The 16692-nt window shown below is 55.8% G+C and overlaps 6 protein-coding genes across 6 annotated transcripts; 3 read left to right on the forward strand and 3 right to left on the reverse strand.

Moving 5' to 3' along the window:
• Positions 1-973: 973 nt before the first annotated feature.
• W97_08144 (uncharacterized protein) lies at positions 974-2522 on the reverse strand (the record flags this gene model as incomplete). The annotated part of the gene is made up of 2 exons (XM_007786013.1): positions 974-2193; positions 2249-2522. The coding sequence occupies 2 exons, from the start codon at positions 2520-2522 to the stop codon at positions 974-976; spliced, it is 1494 nt and encodes a 497-aa protein (XP_007784203.1).
• Positions 2523-5229: 2707 nt separating this feature from the next.
• W97_08145 (uncharacterized protein) lies at positions 5230-7287 on the reverse strand (the record flags this gene model as incomplete). The annotated part of the gene is made up of 10 exons (XM_007786014.1): positions 5230-5280; positions 5353-5469; positions 5614-5756; positions 5820-5880; positions 5957-6096; positions 6166-6302; positions 6355-6687; positions 6764-6876; positions 6963-7129; positions 7188-7287. 10 exons carry the CDS (start codon positions 7285-7287, stop codon positions 5230-5232), a joined length of 1362 nt encoding a protein of 453 aa, XP_007784204.1.
• A 471-nt stretch (positions 7288-7758) lies between these two features.
• W97_08146 (uncharacterized protein) lies at positions 7759-8678 on the reverse strand (the record flags this gene model as incomplete). The annotated part of the gene is made up of 2 exons (XM_007786015.1): positions 7759-8140; positions 8197-8678. 2 exons carry the CDS (start codon positions 8676-8678, stop codon positions 7759-7761), a joined length of 864 nt encoding a protein of 287 aa, XP_007784205.1.
• Positions 8679-9442: 764 nt separating this feature from the next.
• On the forward strand, positions 9443-9882 carry W97_08147 (uncharacterized protein; the record flags this gene model as incomplete). The annotated part of the gene is made up of 2 exons (XM_007786016.1): positions 9443-9521; positions 9584-9882. The coding sequence occupies 2 exons, from the start codon at positions 9443-9445 to the stop codon at positions 9880-9882; spliced, it is 378 nt and encodes a 125-aa protein (XP_007784206.1).
• Positions 9883-10694: 812 nt separating this feature from the next.
• Positions 10695-13583, forward strand: W97_08148 (uncharacterized protein; the record flags this gene model as incomplete). Its single annotated transcript, XM_007786017.1, has 1 exon — positions 10695-13583. The coding sequence occupies one exon, from the start codon at positions 10695-10697 to the stop codon at positions 13581-13583; it is 2889 nt and encodes a 962-aa protein (XP_007784207.1).
• A 562-nt stretch (positions 13584-14145) lies between these two features.
• On the forward strand, positions 14146-15205 carry W97_08149 (uncharacterized protein; the record flags this gene model as incomplete). Its single annotated transcript, XM_007786018.1, has 3 exons — positions 14146-14226; positions 14293-14496; positions 14612-15205. 3 exons carry the CDS (start codon positions 14146-14148, stop codon positions 15203-15205), a joined length of 879 nt encoding a protein of 292 aa, XP_007784208.1.
• Between the last annotated feature and the right edge of the window lie 1487 nt (positions 15206-16692).

Raw genomic sequence — 16692 nt, forward strand, 5'->3', positions numbered from 1 at the left:
CCGCGGGATGGCTAGAGCTGTGACCGGTGTGTGTGTGTGCGTTACCTCGTCATACGAGCTGTAAATAGCACTCGGTGCGGGCCGGGTGTGCAACTACAACGAGGGAGGACTTCACAGAGATGCAGGTGGAGGATGTGAAGGGATGGTGCTACGAGCGCGGGGGTGGGATGTGGGGCGAGTAGAGGTGGGGTGTCGTCTGATTCTCTGGCGGGTTATAGAGGCCGGGATCCGATATAGCATCGTACGAGTTTTTTGCAAAAAACGTCTAAGCAAACATCCTGAAACGCGAGGTCGAATAGAAGCAGTCCCGTTGGAGGGCTTAACCGGCCCTTCAAGCCTCACATACATCGTCACAGCCGCAATGCAGAGTCAGGTATTCGAGTATAACAGCGTATCATATTATACCGCCATCACATTGATAGTCTGAACAAGCTATATGCTACAGCAGACCCTCGGCTACCACCACTGGCCGCTCCGAGGTATTTTGACAATCCAGACCCCGTGGCGGCACCGCCAAAGACTGCCCCATATTGATACAGCAAACGAACAAACACCACTTTTGAGCACCACCAAACACCGCCCGTGGCCTCCGGCTGCGCTTCTCCCGTCCCAGCGCAAAAAAGGTAACTGATGGGGGTATAGCCGCCGCGAACGCTTCACACCGAGCGCGCATGACAAAGGAAAGGTAAAGGTGGCTGGAAGAGCCGCGGACAAGCGTGGTCGCGTGAGGACAAATCGTGCAAGATCCGAAATATAGTCTATGTGGTTCCTGTGCGACCGAGATGCGCCCTCTTTAGGTCTAGAAGGTAGGCAACAAAGGGAAGTCGTGATGAAGGAGAGACGTGGGCTTCGTGTGTGAGCGCTCGGGTGGGTAGTTACGAGATTCGTTGATCATGATCCGTGGAAAAGGTTTTATTTTTACAGCACCGTGAGGAATGGGGTTCGTATGTACAGAGCGTGGGGGGGATGCCGATCACCTCCTTTTGGGGGCGCGAAGACCGAGCGCGGATCGTCCGAGGAGCGCGCCGGGTTGCCTGATGTCGCTGAAGAATCTGATGAAGGCAGCCTTCTTGGACGGCCGGGGTTGAATCTGCGACGCGAGTTGCACCATCGGGCCAACGATGTCTTCGTCGCCGAGTTTGGGGAATTTGCCCTCGCTCTTGGGATCGTGCAGGGCGGGCGTCTTGATGATGGGCGCAGGTTCCACAGACGCGGGAACCGAGGGCCGCTGACCCATCTCAGCCGCCTTCGCAACGGCCAGGTCATGGTTTCTCTTCCACTGAGCGTCCACCTCATCCCATTTCTTTTCCGTCAGCTGGAAGGCTTTCGACGTCTCGCCGTAATGCTCGCCCGTCCGCACTTGGTGCTTCGTGTAGTTGAAGCGCGCAGCTTCCCAGTCAGCAAACAGTTTGTGACAGCTTTCCGCGTTGCAGTTTTCGGGTAAGTAGGGCTCGGGGTAGATGGTGAAGTTTGCGTGCCCCAGCTGGTGCGACCACTTGTCGTCCGGATCCGCAATCATGATCGGTGAAAACTCCGCGGACGCAACTGTGTGCCCGTTGAATGACGCCATCGATGGCTTTGCAGACAGCGCAGGCGTTGACATCCCTGGTATCTGAGGTGTTGGGGTTGCCGAGCAGGAGCCAGCTATGGTTGGGGACTGCAATGGAGATTGTACCGGCTCCTCTTGGGCGGCGCGTAAGTCGACCATGACTGGGGGCAGTAAGGGTGTAGATGCTAGCGCATCGCGGTCAATGGGCTCCTCGACCTTTCCGACCATCTCAATCGGCGAGGAAGGTAGCTGGTCTTCTTGCCGCTCAGAGCTGCTGGTCCTGGAGGGAGACCATTGTCCGTCGAGTTGGTCAATCGCAGGCGCGAGAGAGCCAGTGATGGAGGATGAGCGGCTGGAAGGTGCAAACGAGGGTGTCGGTGATCGTGTACCCTGCGTGATCATTGTGGAGGACCTCTTCCTTTCGGACCATCGCTTGGAGAGCGAGGGGAAACGGTTGCCGAATCTGGTTGCAATACTGTTTGACGGGGATAGCCCCGACCTCCGTTTCTTGGCCATGTGTTGACTGGAGAGGTCGTTCTCAGCGCCGAAGAATCCATCCGAGAAGTCGTACTCTGGGCTCGAGGACAGGACGACCGTTGATCGCTGATCTGCAGGACCGTGGCGCGCGCATACTTCCACGTCGCCTATGAAAAGTCAGTACGAGTCGCCGCAGAGTTTTCTCGAGCATCAAACACCTACAGAGGCAAGGTGAGAGTGGTTCCGGGTGAAGCATGACGGCCTCGGCTTCTTGGTCGACCGGCTCTTCCGTTAACTGCGGAAGCTTGGTTGCGGAGGCGCCCACATCAGGGTGCTCAAAGAGCGGCGGACTGGATGATAGCGAAGAAGTCGAGCTTGGGAACCTTGAGTGGCCGCGCAACGAGAAGGTAGGCGTGAGCGGCGTGGAGCATTCGGAGGCGGTTGCAGAATGGGGCAGGTTGAGCGAATTCGTCGAGGCGGCAAGCTTTGGAGACATATTGCTGTCAGGGTTTTCGAAGTTCGCCGAGTTCCTGACCGCGACCAGTTTTGGGAGCATGAAAGGTCGCATCATTGTCGAAGTCCCGAGTCGCTGTTTTCGCGGACGTCTACCGGGCAGGCATCACCGTTTAAATCTTGCTGTCTGCAGGCGCAGAGGGTCGAGGCAGAGTTCCCACAGTGTATTCCCGTCCAGACTCGGATTTGTGGCGGGGCGCGGTGGGTTTGAAGGGTGCCACGACCTGGAGGTACACGTAGGTACTTTGAACCGCTTAGCAGGTTTTGTTTCGTTGCGAGAAGCTGCCGACGAATTAGCACCGCGGCAAGTCATCCACAACGGGCGAACACGTGAATCGTGGGAGATCGTGGAGAATCATGGGTTGGCGACCACACTGGCAGGTTTCACGCACCTCTGTGCACTTGAATGTTTCGAGCTGAGATAGATGGTCGGGTGAATGAGCGAGGCCAGTGGTGGGTGGACGTAAGAGGAAGTGTTCGAAGGAGTGACGGTCTCACGGGATGGTGCTTGTTGGTTAGAGGCAAAGGGCTGGGGACCGGCACGAATTTTGTGGTCCACCGGCTGTCCCTCTGCGGAGAAGACTGCCCAGGTGCTTTGGGGGGGTTCGACGGCAGAGAGCATGGGTTTACAGGCGCTAGGGGCTCAAGCGCTGTGCTCTACTTGTCCAGGGCGCAGGAAAGTACTCCAGCGAGAGGATGCATGTACTTGCCGGTCACGGCGTGCGACAAACAGGCCCCGACCATGACAGACAGGATTCTCTGAGCGGGCCGCCGCCGCGCATGTTCCGCTCCAACGCCTGCATCCCTGCTGGCTCGCAAGGCCAAAAACTTCCCTTGCAACAGGGAAGGGGGGAAGAGGGGGGGAGGGAACATGGAGGGTTGGGGAAAAGAGGGTGTCGAGGAGCCGACGCCTTAGCATGCGCCCAGGAACGCCTCACAGCAGAAGCCGAACCGCCATGGAGATTCTGGCCATTTCCTGTTCCCCCCAAGCGCTAGCCGTGAAACAGCCGGCGATGCGCTTGCGCAACATGGCCGCGCTCTTTCGCCGTTTAACAGCATCACGCTGGCCTTTCGCGGCTTGAAAAGCAAAGCGTTTCCTGCGTTGGTCGGCTAAGCCGAGGAACAGGAAGCGAAAAGGAAAAAGCGCAGCTCGTTAGAACCTTCCACCGCTCGACAGGCATCCCATGGCCATCACGCCCACTCGTCTCTCCGGCTCGGCGCCCAATCCTTATCGATTCTAGCTGCAGTCCAAAGAAAAGCTGTCCCGCTACACCAATGGTGTTGAGCTTCTGGCCGCGCAAGCGTGGCTTGAGTGTTTCGTAATCATCGCCGTGGGGTCGAAGTTGTCGACGGAGCCAATCCGGCACTGTGAATTCTCGATGATTGCGTGCATGGCGAAAAACTGGACCTCAGACGAAGTATTCCCGTCCTGGTATTCGGATACAGGCCCCCCACACACTCCGTTGTGGACCTGAGGACGGAAAAACACGATGCTGAGGTTTCCTTTTGCACCAATTCTTCAGCGAGGGGAAATTGCTGCAACCGACCCCATCGTGGCGCCTCAAGGCACGGCAGACACCAGCCGTTGAGCGCGATAGATCGGCGCCGCCCTCTGCTGCAAGCACTTTGTCCCACCCGACCTTTCCCTTGTCAGAGTTTCGCTAGCCAGGATTGGCCCTGTTGACGTCAGGCACGAACGACAGGCATCGCCAACCAATCGCGGCAGCCCATCCGCACCATGGCTTCGCGGGTTCCTGCAATGCTGACGCTCCTCGTCTTGCGATGCATCGTTTGTGCTCTCTCGCCGGCTAAGCACTTGGGCACAGTGGCTGCCACTGTGCCCCTTGCTCCGCGATGTCACGGCTCGGCTCTCGACACCGTTTAGTGGCTTCCGAGCGCGCCTGGAAGGATGGAGTGACCCGCGCTAGTAGGACGACCATCTGTTCCGGCCAGCCGCCGACGCGGCACAGAAGCGTGTGACGAAACACTCTGCAACAGGTCAGGTGATTGGCGCTGTTGCTAACATTTAGTCCCTTCTTGCTGTGAATCATTGACCAAGCGCTAGCGGTTAGTTCGTGGGTTATGTAAATATGTTTCAGATGTGAGCTCAGCTCAAGACCACGAACTCTCATGTTCGGCGGAGGAGCAACAGATTGAACGACTACCATGCAATACTGGCATGGTATTGTCGGTGAGAAAGTCCATATCCACACAACGGACGATCGCTTCTGCAGCTGTCAGTCAACGTGGCGTACCATGATTAACCATTCCTTCTGCGAGTTACCGAACTCTTGGCAGTCAAACCACCAACCGCGCGAACATTCGTTAGCTTTGAGCAAGGGGATCGCCGTCATTGCGTCTCTAGCGAAAGTCAATTCCTCGCAGCCCTCTCCACTTTTCGCGTTTTTGACAGTTCCGGCTCCCGGACCAACAAAATGAGATTCCGCTGTCACTTTCGTGCTGGAGGGATGATCGTTGAAGAGCTGGAGCGACATTTGATGCTACAAACACAATTGACCAACGGATACTTCGCGGCTACTCCTCCTGTCCCTGGAGGTACATGCGATAGGCGACCGTCAAACGGCTCGCTTGTGAAGAAGCCGAGCTTTTCTCGCAGGGACCATGCCGTTATCGCGGCTGAGCTGATGTGCAGGGAAGTGCTTGCACGAGTCGGAGAATTTGACCAGTCGCTAAATCCAAAACTTCCTCCAGATGTTCTCTTCTTCTGGTGTTCCCTTGAACTTTGCACAAACAAATAAGAGTCAGTACGGACAGCTTTCCGACGTGCGGGTGTTGGGCACCGCTGGACCTACCGTGAAGTCCACCTTCGTGATGTCCTGAAACCCTTCTTCCAGTTTTGGCTCCCGATACCTTGAGGCGAATCCCGTGAACGCTAGTTTCGGCAACATGGCCCTCTTTTCAGGGTTCATCTGAGGTTGCGTTAGCTCCGTTGTCGTTCACAGGGAAGTACTTATTGACTTTGTTGGGAAAATCCTTGAGGGGAGATTCCCTAAAAATACAAACGTCCGAACACGATTATGGCAGAGTAGCAAACAACATGTTGGGCAACTTACGGTAGCGTTCAGTGATCGGACCACATCGTTGTGTTCGCAAAGCCTTGGGCTTGCTGTAAAATGTATGCATCGAATCGGCACATTGAAGTTTCGCGCCAGCTTTACCCAGTGCGCCCTCGTATCGGGATCAGGATTGGTGTTATCTGCGACGAGGAAAGGTCAGTCAAACAACACTGCGACACAACTGATACTAGAATTTGACATACCCACAACGACCGCAGTTCCTTCCTTGACGAGCTCGGCGGCTTTCTTCAGACATTTCTCGCGCTACAGGACAGGAGGTTACTCACAGCGGAAAGGGACCGCGAAGCACAGGGTGGTTCGACACGGGAAATAGACTTACTGTTTTTAGAATGTCCTGGTTGATCCGCTCATATCCAAGCGGCTTGAGGTAGTTCCAATAGAAAGTGGATTTGCCCGCTCCTGGGCTACCACAAAAAAGGACAACGTCGAGTGGATTTTCCTTTAAAAATATGACCGAAGCTATTGATGCACATCATATTTTAGACAAGTAGCCACAGGCGCTAACTGAATGACGGCAGCTGTACTTACTGGCATCTGCAGAGCTTGTTGCCCCATTGTTGAGGTACTTGGCAGGATCGAACTCTCGGACAAAATCCTTCGGCTCCTCTTCCAGAAAGTATTCCTCAGGTGTCAAAAACTTTATGCCCACGTTTGTCGCAAAGTCTCTTGCGCGGAGTCAGCCCCAGATGCCGAACCAAGCTTCTCCCACATACTCACCTGTCGCAGCATGAATGATCCTTGGACACGCCGCCGCCTGAGTAGCCGGTACGACCTCCGGCGTCGCCCACAAAGAAGGACGCATCGAGATCAATTTGATGCGCCGCTGTCAGATGGAAGTCCTCAAGTAGCTGTTCCCACATGCCCGTGCGCGGCTTGCGGAAACGATCTCGACTGGTTGCAGCGTAGATGCTTATCGGAAGATCGAGTTGGGTGAAGACTGCAGTCACTTTGCGCTTGAAATCCCCGAGTCGTTTAAGGTCACTTTTCAGGGACTTGGAGTCACTCTTGAGGCTAATGCCGCCCTGATTGCTCAAGATGACGACAAGGTAGCTGCATGCACGAGGCGGATGGCTTAGCGGGCTGAAACATTTGACCGGATGCGGATATCTAGGAGGCGTAATCGTACCCATCATGGTGTAAGCTTTGCAGTCGACTCAGCACGCTGGGCTGCCACCACTTCCAGTCTGTTGCATCCCGTGCAAATCGGAGACCCGAAGCGGACGATATGAGCGTCGAGTCCTACAGCGTGTTACGGCAGTAGTTAGTTTCAGCACCGTCAGACGGCTGTCGAGGGCGTGTCAAGGACATGCTGACGGCGTACACACAAAGTCAAATGCTGCGACTTTCCGCCTGCTGTGCTGTGCCGGTCGATTTGTTGGCGCTGGCTCGGTCAGGTAGCGGCCGACGAGAAGGCTGTCATGCACAATGCGCCATGTAATCTTCTCGGGCTCTTTCTGCGATGCTGGCGTGAAGAAACTCGCCACCGCCTTCTCTTGGAGAGCGTCAGCACACTGCAGGAAGAAACATGTCAGAAGAGAGATGCAGCGTACCAGTGATTGATGATTGTGCTTTTCGCTTTACAGGCGGTGGAGAGACGGAACCGTCTTCCGTCGAGCTTCTCTTTAACCCGGTAGACTTTGCAGGAGACATGTGCAGCGAAGCTTGCACTATCGGGTACCAGCGTTTGGAATGAAACGAGGCACAGCTTTTGGGGCTCCGCGATAGTAGTCACAGGGAAGGTGAAAGAACATAGAACGACATCCTTGGGGTGGTGTGCAGGGTGGGAGTTGACCGCGCAGAGCACTGCGGTCACGACTTCACGGTCTCACGTGCAGGCCTAAAACGCGACTACCCGATTCACCGTTGCAGTGCAAAATAAGCGTTCGCAACAAGTGTATTAGACGTCTGGGTCAACAGATCATGGAGAAATCTATTTTAGACCAGCTAAGCGACGCATCAGTGAATTTTTGGAGTTCTCAACGACACCATCCCTATCTATTGGGGTATTCCAGAGAAAGTAAAACATCCTGAGTATCCTTTCATCATAGGTTCATACACTAACGCACAAAACACCAAGACAGCTCCCTAAAATTCCGCTGACTGACACGCAAAGAACCTCAATCAGATCCCGCCCAGCACAGGCAACTGAACAGTCTTCTTCTCCTCGACCTTGTGCTGCAAAAACTTGACCCGCGTATCCAGAGAGAGCCTGTTGGCAGGACTGAGGTCGACAACTCCCTTCATCAACTGCTTGAGGCCCATCAATTCTTCGGTTCCTTTTCTGACCATCTCCGGCTTCGTGCCATCCTGGAGGCGAAAGCACGCCCGCAAGATGTAGGAACCACTTGGGTCAAGGGGGACAAGCGCATCGAACGCCGGAAGAAGGTGTCTCGGAGAGTGGTCCGGTGTGGTTCCGGGAGGTAGACGCAGGATACGGTGCAGTAGAATAACGATGTCCTTATGGAGAAGCCGGTGCCCCTCTAGGATATATTCAGAAACGTAACTGTTCACGATCAGAGAACGTTCCAATGTTCAACGAGGAAGGACTTGGAGATGTACCTGTAGCCGAGTGCTGTCATGTACTCATGCGGATTGCCGTCAACGACGTCAGTCGTGGCTGTATATCTCAACGTAACCGGCCGCTTGTCACCAGGCTCTGGCAGATCGTTGAATTGTATTACCCACGAGCCTTGAACTCGACTCACCTCCCCATCATCAGGGCCACTTCGCCCAACATTCGTATCTCCTGATGATTGTGCATCTTCTTTCGCGCCGCGGAAATCTTGCTCGGTGAGAGTCTGAACGAGCTGCGTGTAGTACAGATCTTTGTTGAGCTGAGTCAGAAGAGCCTGCTGTCTCTTATCCTGCAAGCCCTGACTGCCCCCCGTCTGAGCTTGCTGATACCGGTCTGCTGTGGGTCTGTATGTCACGTGCCGTTCCAGTACGCGCCGCGGTGGCATGGCAGCAACGCCGGTGAGGACACTGAGGACCTGCTCATGGCGCTCACGAGGCACCTGCCCGAAGAGTAGCAGCTCGTGCATCGAGACTGAAAAATTTCCTAGATAATTGGCGGATCTAGACTGGTGGACAACGCTCCTGATGCTGCTCAAGCGCTGTTCATTGCTAGCAGATTAAAGAGTGTGGAGCGGCGATCCGACATCGGCATTGAAACGATAGTTGGAGAAGAAGACTAACGGTGTAGAATTGAAAGGAGAAGCCGAAGCAACCTTCTCTGCCGGCGAAGCAATTCCATGGTTTGCTGTATTGGTGAATTTGGGGATGTTTCAGAGAGCTTCCAGATCACGTGACTGGCATCGAAGAGCGGAAACCATTGGCGAGCCGCATCCCGTCTGCTTCAGAACGCCCCCACTGTCTCCACGGCCGCTGGCGGGCAGGTGCTACCAGAACACGCGAATCTTTTACCAAAGTAGCGACATCGTATCTTCAAGCTCTCTTAATCCGACAGGACGTCTCCACAGCCGCAACAAGCGTCCGCAAGTCCGAGCGGTAACGGAAAACTCCTTGAGCATTGACCTTTTATCGCATCACCGGCTTTTTGAGGGCTCGCACGCCCGCTCGAGCTGGGAACCGTCGCAACTTCTCCAGCTCCTTCGCGCTCCTCCATCTTCATAAATTAGAACACGGAGCTTCGGCCTTCCTGCACCCCAGTTCGACCTTTTCGCCTATCTGACTTTTACATTTATCCGACCAGTAAAAGATCAGTCCCGCACGCAAAACCTCCAGCCCCGGTACTTCCACCGCCATCCCGCTCTCTCGTAACAACTGCCCTCGAACCACACTCACGATGAATGCAACACGCGTCCTCCTCCAGCAGCACCGCCAGCCCATGATCCGCTTCCTCGGCAAGCGGACAGTACCACAAAGTGCGCCTCCCCCCATCCTAATCTCCCTCTGCTCTCCTACTAAATCTGTCCCTCCACAATAGAAGTCGATCACACACCCCACGCGCATCCCGCTTCTCCCACTCACAGCCTCCCCGAATCCTTCGCCAACTACCGCCAGAAAGCGCAGCAGCACGGCCCGTTGAACCCGCAACAACGCACGCAGTACTCGACAGGCCGGGGCGCGGTGGGAAGTCATTCAGGCAAGAGCTTGGGTCCGGTCGAGCCGGCGAAGGGCGAGTTTTTTGATCGGAGTGAGCTGCCGGAGCGGTTTAGGAGGCTTAAGTGGACGATGGCGGAGATTGAGGCGGTGGAGAGCGGGGGAGCGAGTTTGTATGTTTGAGGGGAGGTGTGGGGAAGGGGCTGTTGGGGGAACAGGGAGAAGAAGGTCTATAGCGGGACTGTGAGAGCTGTGCTGAAGAATCTCTTTGTGCATGGGTCAGGATATATCAATACAGTCTGGTAAATATCCAACGAGGAAATGCTACATGTTGAACGCATTTATGCGATTGAGCCGAGAAGAAGGCCACAAGTCGACAGCTACGACAGCTTGGTGCCGATCTTACTACGCCCCGGATGTCACTGTTATTAGCTTTGGCCAAGCACTCGGCTTGATCCGCTGTATACTTTTTTCAGCGATCGATGCTGTTGCCGAATGCGGATAATTGTAGAGAAGAACCCATTGTTGTCGCAACAATCACTTGGCAATACCAAACCGCTTCAGAGACAGCCAGCACGAGACACAGAATAGCAGCTGCAAATGATCACCCCTGCCCATTGCTGGCGGTTGTTTACGTGAGAAGTCCAAGACGTTCTGCATCCTTCCGCAGCTGTCTCGCTTCCCGCACCTGCCTCCCTGCCTTCGACTTTCGTTTCGTCATCCGGCTTTGAGGGACCAACCTCCAGCTTTGTCGCCTGGCAGTCAGTTTTACTTCACCATCATCTTTGCCATTAATCCTCTTACTCTTAGCCAGCCCATAGTACAGCAGCATCAGCACCTTCGCTCGCTGCGACTATCTTGCGTACACCCGTTTATCCGAGGGTACGATACTGACAGCAGGTGCGACTCCTGCATACGAGAGTCTTTGAGACTGTCCTTTTAAACGCATCACGCAATCCAACTTCCGGAACAACTAGGCAACCCCTCCAGAAATTATGATGAGCCACTCCTCAGAGACCGAGGAAGATCTCGCCGCCCTCCCTACCACGGCTGGCATACCCGAAGAATCCGACCCCATGAGCCCCTCCTCAGACGACGCGCCCAATGCACCACCCCCTCGAATCGCCGCACGCTTCTACCGCTACAGCAACAGTCGACGTAAATCCTCCGCCGCTTCCTCCCGCCGCAACTCCATATCTTCCAGTCATTCGCACCTCTCGAACCGTTCGAATCGCGGCAACTGCCAGAGCAACCATGTCGCGCAACACCTTCGCCGCACCTCCATCCTCGAGAATCGCAAAGCGCGACTCGCAGCCCGAGAAGCGCATGCGGAGCAAGTCCGGCTGCGGGCAGCGCTGGCGAAAGCGGCGCCCAGGAACTCGAACAGCGAGGAGAGGGCACAGGCCGCAATGCTAGCACGCGAGAAACACTTGGCGCAGGTTGCTGCGTCATGTGCGGAAGAGGTGCGGAGAGCGAAGAAAGTAGCGGAGGAGATGAAGGAGCGGAAGGCGGCCGAAGAGCAGAGGTATAGACTTGGGATGGAGGAGAAGATGGCTGAAGCCGAGCGGAGACGCGCGGAGTACATGCGGAATGGGCGGAGGCTGAGAACAGACAGCGTTCCGGCTTCAGAGTCGAAAAAGCCCACAGTCGAGGATGCTGGTATGCTCGATGAGGCATCAGCAGCTAGACGGATCCAGCAAGCATGGCGCACTCGGCGAAGGCGTCGCATCGTGGAGGACTACCTGGCTTTGGGCCTCTCCATCGACCGTGTACACGACACGAGTTTCGAAGAGATTGGGACGCTGCTCCAAGAGGAGAAAGTGGTATCGACTACTGGGAGGATCATGGCGTTTTTCGGCTTGCAAATGATAGACGACACCGCCGTTGCGAAGAGAGCAAGCGTGCGGACATTCCTTAGCGCATATCTGATATTGGGCCACCCGGCTCAAGTCCTGAGCAAAGACGGCGACCAGGAGCAAGATCTCATGAACAAGGCCAAGGAACTGATGATCACTTTCGAGTCGGCTTCGTCTAAGCTCTCAGCATCGAATCGCTATCTCCCTACACCCGAGGCATTGGAGACCATATCACTAGTGCACACTGCGTACACCACCGCATTCGATGATTGGAAAGCTCGAGACTCATCCACGCTCATTGAAACTATGGTAGCATCGTTCGTCAACCTCGACGCAATATGGCAGACAGTCAAGGATGACACTACCGGGAGCGTTGCCGACGACTACCGCGAGGGTATCCGCAACAACCAGGCCATCCTTCTTGCCCGGATACGAAAGCTTGCAGGCCAGGACAGGGCAGCAACGCTAATTAAGAAAGCCATTAGGGAAAGCAGGAGGGCGAGACCCAAGCGACGCTCCGCTGCGGAGGTCAGACCGAGGGCTGCAGAAAACTCGGCAGCTTCAAGCCCAGTAGAGGCGACTGAAACCGCATCTGCCGCTGCAGAGGTTGTCGCACGATTAGGCAAAGCGCGAGACGTCAAAACTAAGGACCGTGAATCGAACGCACTGTCGGAGCTCTTTTCCGCTCTACCACCCAACCGCATCTTGGTGCACGAGCTAGCGATTGACAAAGAATACCGGATAGAAACATCGCCGCGGTCACACCTCCGGAACGCTGCCAACCGCGCGGTGTGCGATGGCATGCGCCACGGCTTCGCGCAAGGCGAAGGTGACAAATGGACTGTTGCAATGGCAGACAACATTCGATCAAAGCTTCTTCACATTATGAAGCCAGGTCACTCGCTGCATCGTGTCATTTCGGAGGCCCTGGACCGCGACCACATCATGACTCAGTGCCAGCGAGGGATGTTCTCCTACGAAAAGTTCTTCTCCTTTATGGCCTCCATCCTACCAAAACTGTGCGCTCCATATCGCGACGAGACGGTCAAAGCACTAGCGGAAGAGCTCGAGCAGCCAGGCAACCTTGAAGAGTCGATCGAGAAGCTTTTCAAGCTCCTGCACGTTATCGACCTCATCCACCTGGATTACTCCAACTACATGCTCAAACAATCAGCCCCCCTCCTAATCAGAGAATCCATCGGTTACGAACACAAATGCTTCGGCGACGACCTCTTAAGCGGCAAAATCACCCTCGAGAAAACCAAACGATGGTGGACCAACGCCGCCGTAAACTGCTTCACCGAAGCCGACCGGCGCGACCCCTGGGACAGACCCATGGCGGACCACAACCGTCCGACCTCCCAAAAGATCTACGCCCGCGGCCTCGTCGACCTCGCCACCGCCCCGCCACCCCTCCAGGACTCCGAACTCCCTGAAACGCTCCACCTCGACAAATCCCGCATCTCCCGCATCCGCTTCGATGCCGTGCGCATCGCGACCGTAGGCGCGATCCTCCTGACCGCCAAGAACCTCCTCAAGCGCGACGTGCGATCCCAGTGGAAGGCCGAAGCGAGCCGCATGTGGGAGACGCTCAAGGACGGCTATCTGCGCGACGACGGGACCATGTCCGCGCGCGTGCTGTCGATCATCGAATCTTCGCACGCCATGCCCGCGGCCACGAAAGCGCAGCTCGGCTCCACGATCGCGCGGTTCTTGACGCAGGCGGCTGATGGGCGCCTTGCGGATCCGGTGGTGAAAGTGCTGTTTCAGCGCCTGCGAACGCATGTGTTTGGGCGGGTGGCGGCGAGCACGAGTGGGGAGAGGGTTAGGGCCGCCAGTCAGGCGAGTGAGGGCCTCGCCAGCGCGGGGTTGCCGGAGTTTGTGGCTCAGGTCGGAGAAGTGGTCGAAACTCTTGCGAGGGTTAGTGAGGTTGATCGGAAGAGTCATGGGTTGTGGTATGAGCAGATTGCGAAGGAGGTCGAGGCGATGGGCGATAGGGAGGTGGCGGCTGTGCAAGGGGCTGCGTGAGGGGTTGTGGATGGGTTTCGCTAGTATGTGATTGACGGGTGGAGATGGCGCTGGTGGGCTTTCTGGGTATACCTGCAGGCATGAGCATGAGCACGGCACAGGGCGTTGGCTTTGGCACACTTTGGCTTCCGCGGAGGTCAGCGAGAGGCTGGATCCGGTCAGCGTTCGCTCGAGATGGAATCGATAATTGTCGACATTTATTGGGGGGGTTACAACACTAATTTATACCCCTTATGGTACTTCGCTTAGGCCATTCATTCAATGTATCGAAGACTTGTGCTTGTCTTGAGTAATGTGTCCGCTGAAGACTGCTTCGGGAAGGTCAGCACGTCATGCCTACGGTAGAATCAGAGTCCTGAGAGATGCCAGGGCCGTCAAAACTCACACGCTCAACCCCGTCCTCCTGCCAACCTAGGAGCTCATGAGGCTTCTCGGCGCGATCCGTTAGTGCCCGTGATCCCCAGGCCACTGACGCCATGCTGAAGCTCCGAAGCGCTCGCGACACAACATCCCCAAGCTGAGCATCCAGCTCCGAATTGGATTCCATAAACCTTAGCCAGCCATGGCGCTCATCCAAAACTGGCTCCCGCCCTCGCGCGAGAACTGGGAGCTTATCGCTTGGGGCTGGCAGTTCTTCCCTCTCGTAAGCCCCATGTCTTTTGCTACAGTACACAACACACCCCAAAGCTAACCCAGGTCCCTTAATTAGTTTACAGCAATCCAATGGCTCAACTCGTATTACCCCGCGGGCAAAACCTCGATAAACTCGCGCCTCAACCTCCCCGGAAAATGGGCGTGGGCGACAATGGAGGCGCCGGGGTTCCTCACACTGCTCTATATCATGTGGAGCTTGCCGCAAGAGCTGGGGCTTGAGAGGCTGCCGTGGGAGAACTGGATTATGGCTGCATTGTTTGTGTGTTGCCTGCCCCTTCGCCTCCTGCCTTATCGTCCCTACTGTGCACATTGTCCCCGCGCCGCCGTCGGCCGCTAGTTTTTGACCCGCATCGCAATTGCTTACTCATTGACAGACGACACACTACCTCTACCGCGCCCTCCTGTACCCCTACCTCGCCCTCTCCCTGTCCCCAATCCACATTTCCGTCTGGGCCCTCGCCGTAGCCTGGCAACTTCTCAACGCACTCTCGCTCGGCGGCTGGCTCGGCGGCCACGGTCCCACCACCACTTACGACTGGGCCGGGAAACTGTACGCGATCCAATTTGGCATGATCGTCTGGGTGTGGGGTTTCCTGGGGAACATTTTCCACGACGACGATTTGCGCGAGATTCGGAGAGCGGCGGGACGGCGGCAGGCCAAGGCAGCGCGGCAACAAGGGCAAAGGAAGGGAAAGAATGGGAAGGCAGAGGGCGTGGACAAGGTCTACATGATGCCGAAGAACGGCCTCTTCAGGTGGGTGCTGTATCCGCACTACTTATGCGAGTGGATCGAATGGGCGGGCTTCTGGATCGTGGGGGGCTGGGGGTGTATGCCGGCGAGGAGCTTTTTGGTCAACGAGATCGCGACGATGACGCCCAGGGCTGTGCAGGGCTGGCATTGGTATGTGGAGAGGTTTGGGAGGGAGGAGGTCGGGGGTAGGAAGGCGGTGATTCCAGGGATTCTGTAGGTGGATCGGGAAGCGGGCTGGGTGTTCTGGGGGGTTCTGTATGCAGCGCTTTTTATGGGATACATGAACAGTTTGTATAGAAGGTCCCCGTATTGTGATGTGATGATTGCTTGATCGATGAGACATGGAGCTGCCAGTAAAGAGCTCTGAGACAGCATACAATGGGCATTTTGCGAGCCCGCAGCCAGCAACACGCATCCTACGGCGGTCTGAAGCTACAAGTACTTGGCCTTCAGGACGTCTATGACCATATCTTGCTATCGACAGAGACACAGCCATTATCCCAGCCCAGCATCATCCCAGCATCGAACTTACCTTCACCACCCACACCTTCCATATGTCGCAACCTCCCCCCAGGCCGACCAGGCCCGCTAGGTCCCCTAGAACTTTGGGAAGCGGCCGTAGATACACACTGGCCGACCAGCGGCTTATCTACAGGGTCAACCAGCAAACCACCGTCCTGCGCTACAGAGGGATACCTGTTCCGACGCTCGATGAAGTTGAGGATTTCTATCCGCGTTTTTTTGGAGAGGAGACGTATGAGGAAGTCGCGAAGTAGGGCTGAGGACGGGGGTGTTGTGGAGTGTGTGGATCGGATAGGGGGCTTGGGGTTGGATTCGTGATTCGGGCGGTGTGGGTCTGCATGTGCGGAGGTATTGTCTGGCGTGTGGAGGCTGTGTACGCAGTAGAGGTAGGCTTGGCTGGGTTCGTCGGAGTTGTGTTGAGACTGATTTGATGCGGTTGGCGGTGCTTGTAGCTGGTGTGCCAGATACTTGTGGCTCGTTCTCGGAAGCTAGATATCAGCATCGTGTGCCAGAGTGAGGAAGGAGGAAGCTACTCTGGCTTGAATCAGCATCCATGCGGTTAAGATTTGTCTTGGTGCTCTTTATAGGTACATGAATGGGAGGTGACCAGTGTGACCATGTTGGTCTGCCCCCCGTGAGACCTACGCCATGTATCAAGACTTGTCATTCAAGGGCACCGTCAGCTATCAGTGATATGTTTGTGCGTTTCGAGATAGCGATGAGGGCATCAGTCGTGATGGCGTCTAGCGCCATCACGACCGATGCCCCCATAGCTGACTCCCGCAAGAGGCCAAAATGACGCTGCCACTGATCGTTATGGCCGTACGACGCGCCGGTTTAAGAAGGCAGTGGGAACATGGACGAAGAGGATGGAGCAGGCATCCAATCTCTTGTCGCCAGCATTAGAATCATTTTCAGTAGGCATTTACATCAAGCAAAAGCTCATCCATCGCAAGTCTCTTCTTCAACGTCCCGCACAAGGCGGAAGCATCAATGAAAAGTCGGCGGACCAGCAAAAATTGCGCCGGTGAAGCCCCCGAAGGAGATTCAAACCAGACCACCGCCGCGCTGTGCAATGCAGGGTGTTCTGATTGATCGACCGTCGTCTTGATCACGGTGATCCCAACAAGGTCTGTGAGAATTGTTAGCAAGAGCACATGTTAGGGGGTCGTTTAGGGAGTA

The sequence above is a fragment of the Coniosporium apollinis genome (genome assembly GCF_000281105.1).
Source record: "Coniosporium apollinis CBS 100218 chromosome Unknown supercont1.49, whole genome shotgun sequence".
Lineage (NCBI taxonomy): Eukaryota > Fungi > Ascomycota > Dothideomycetes > Coniosporium > Coniosporium apollinis.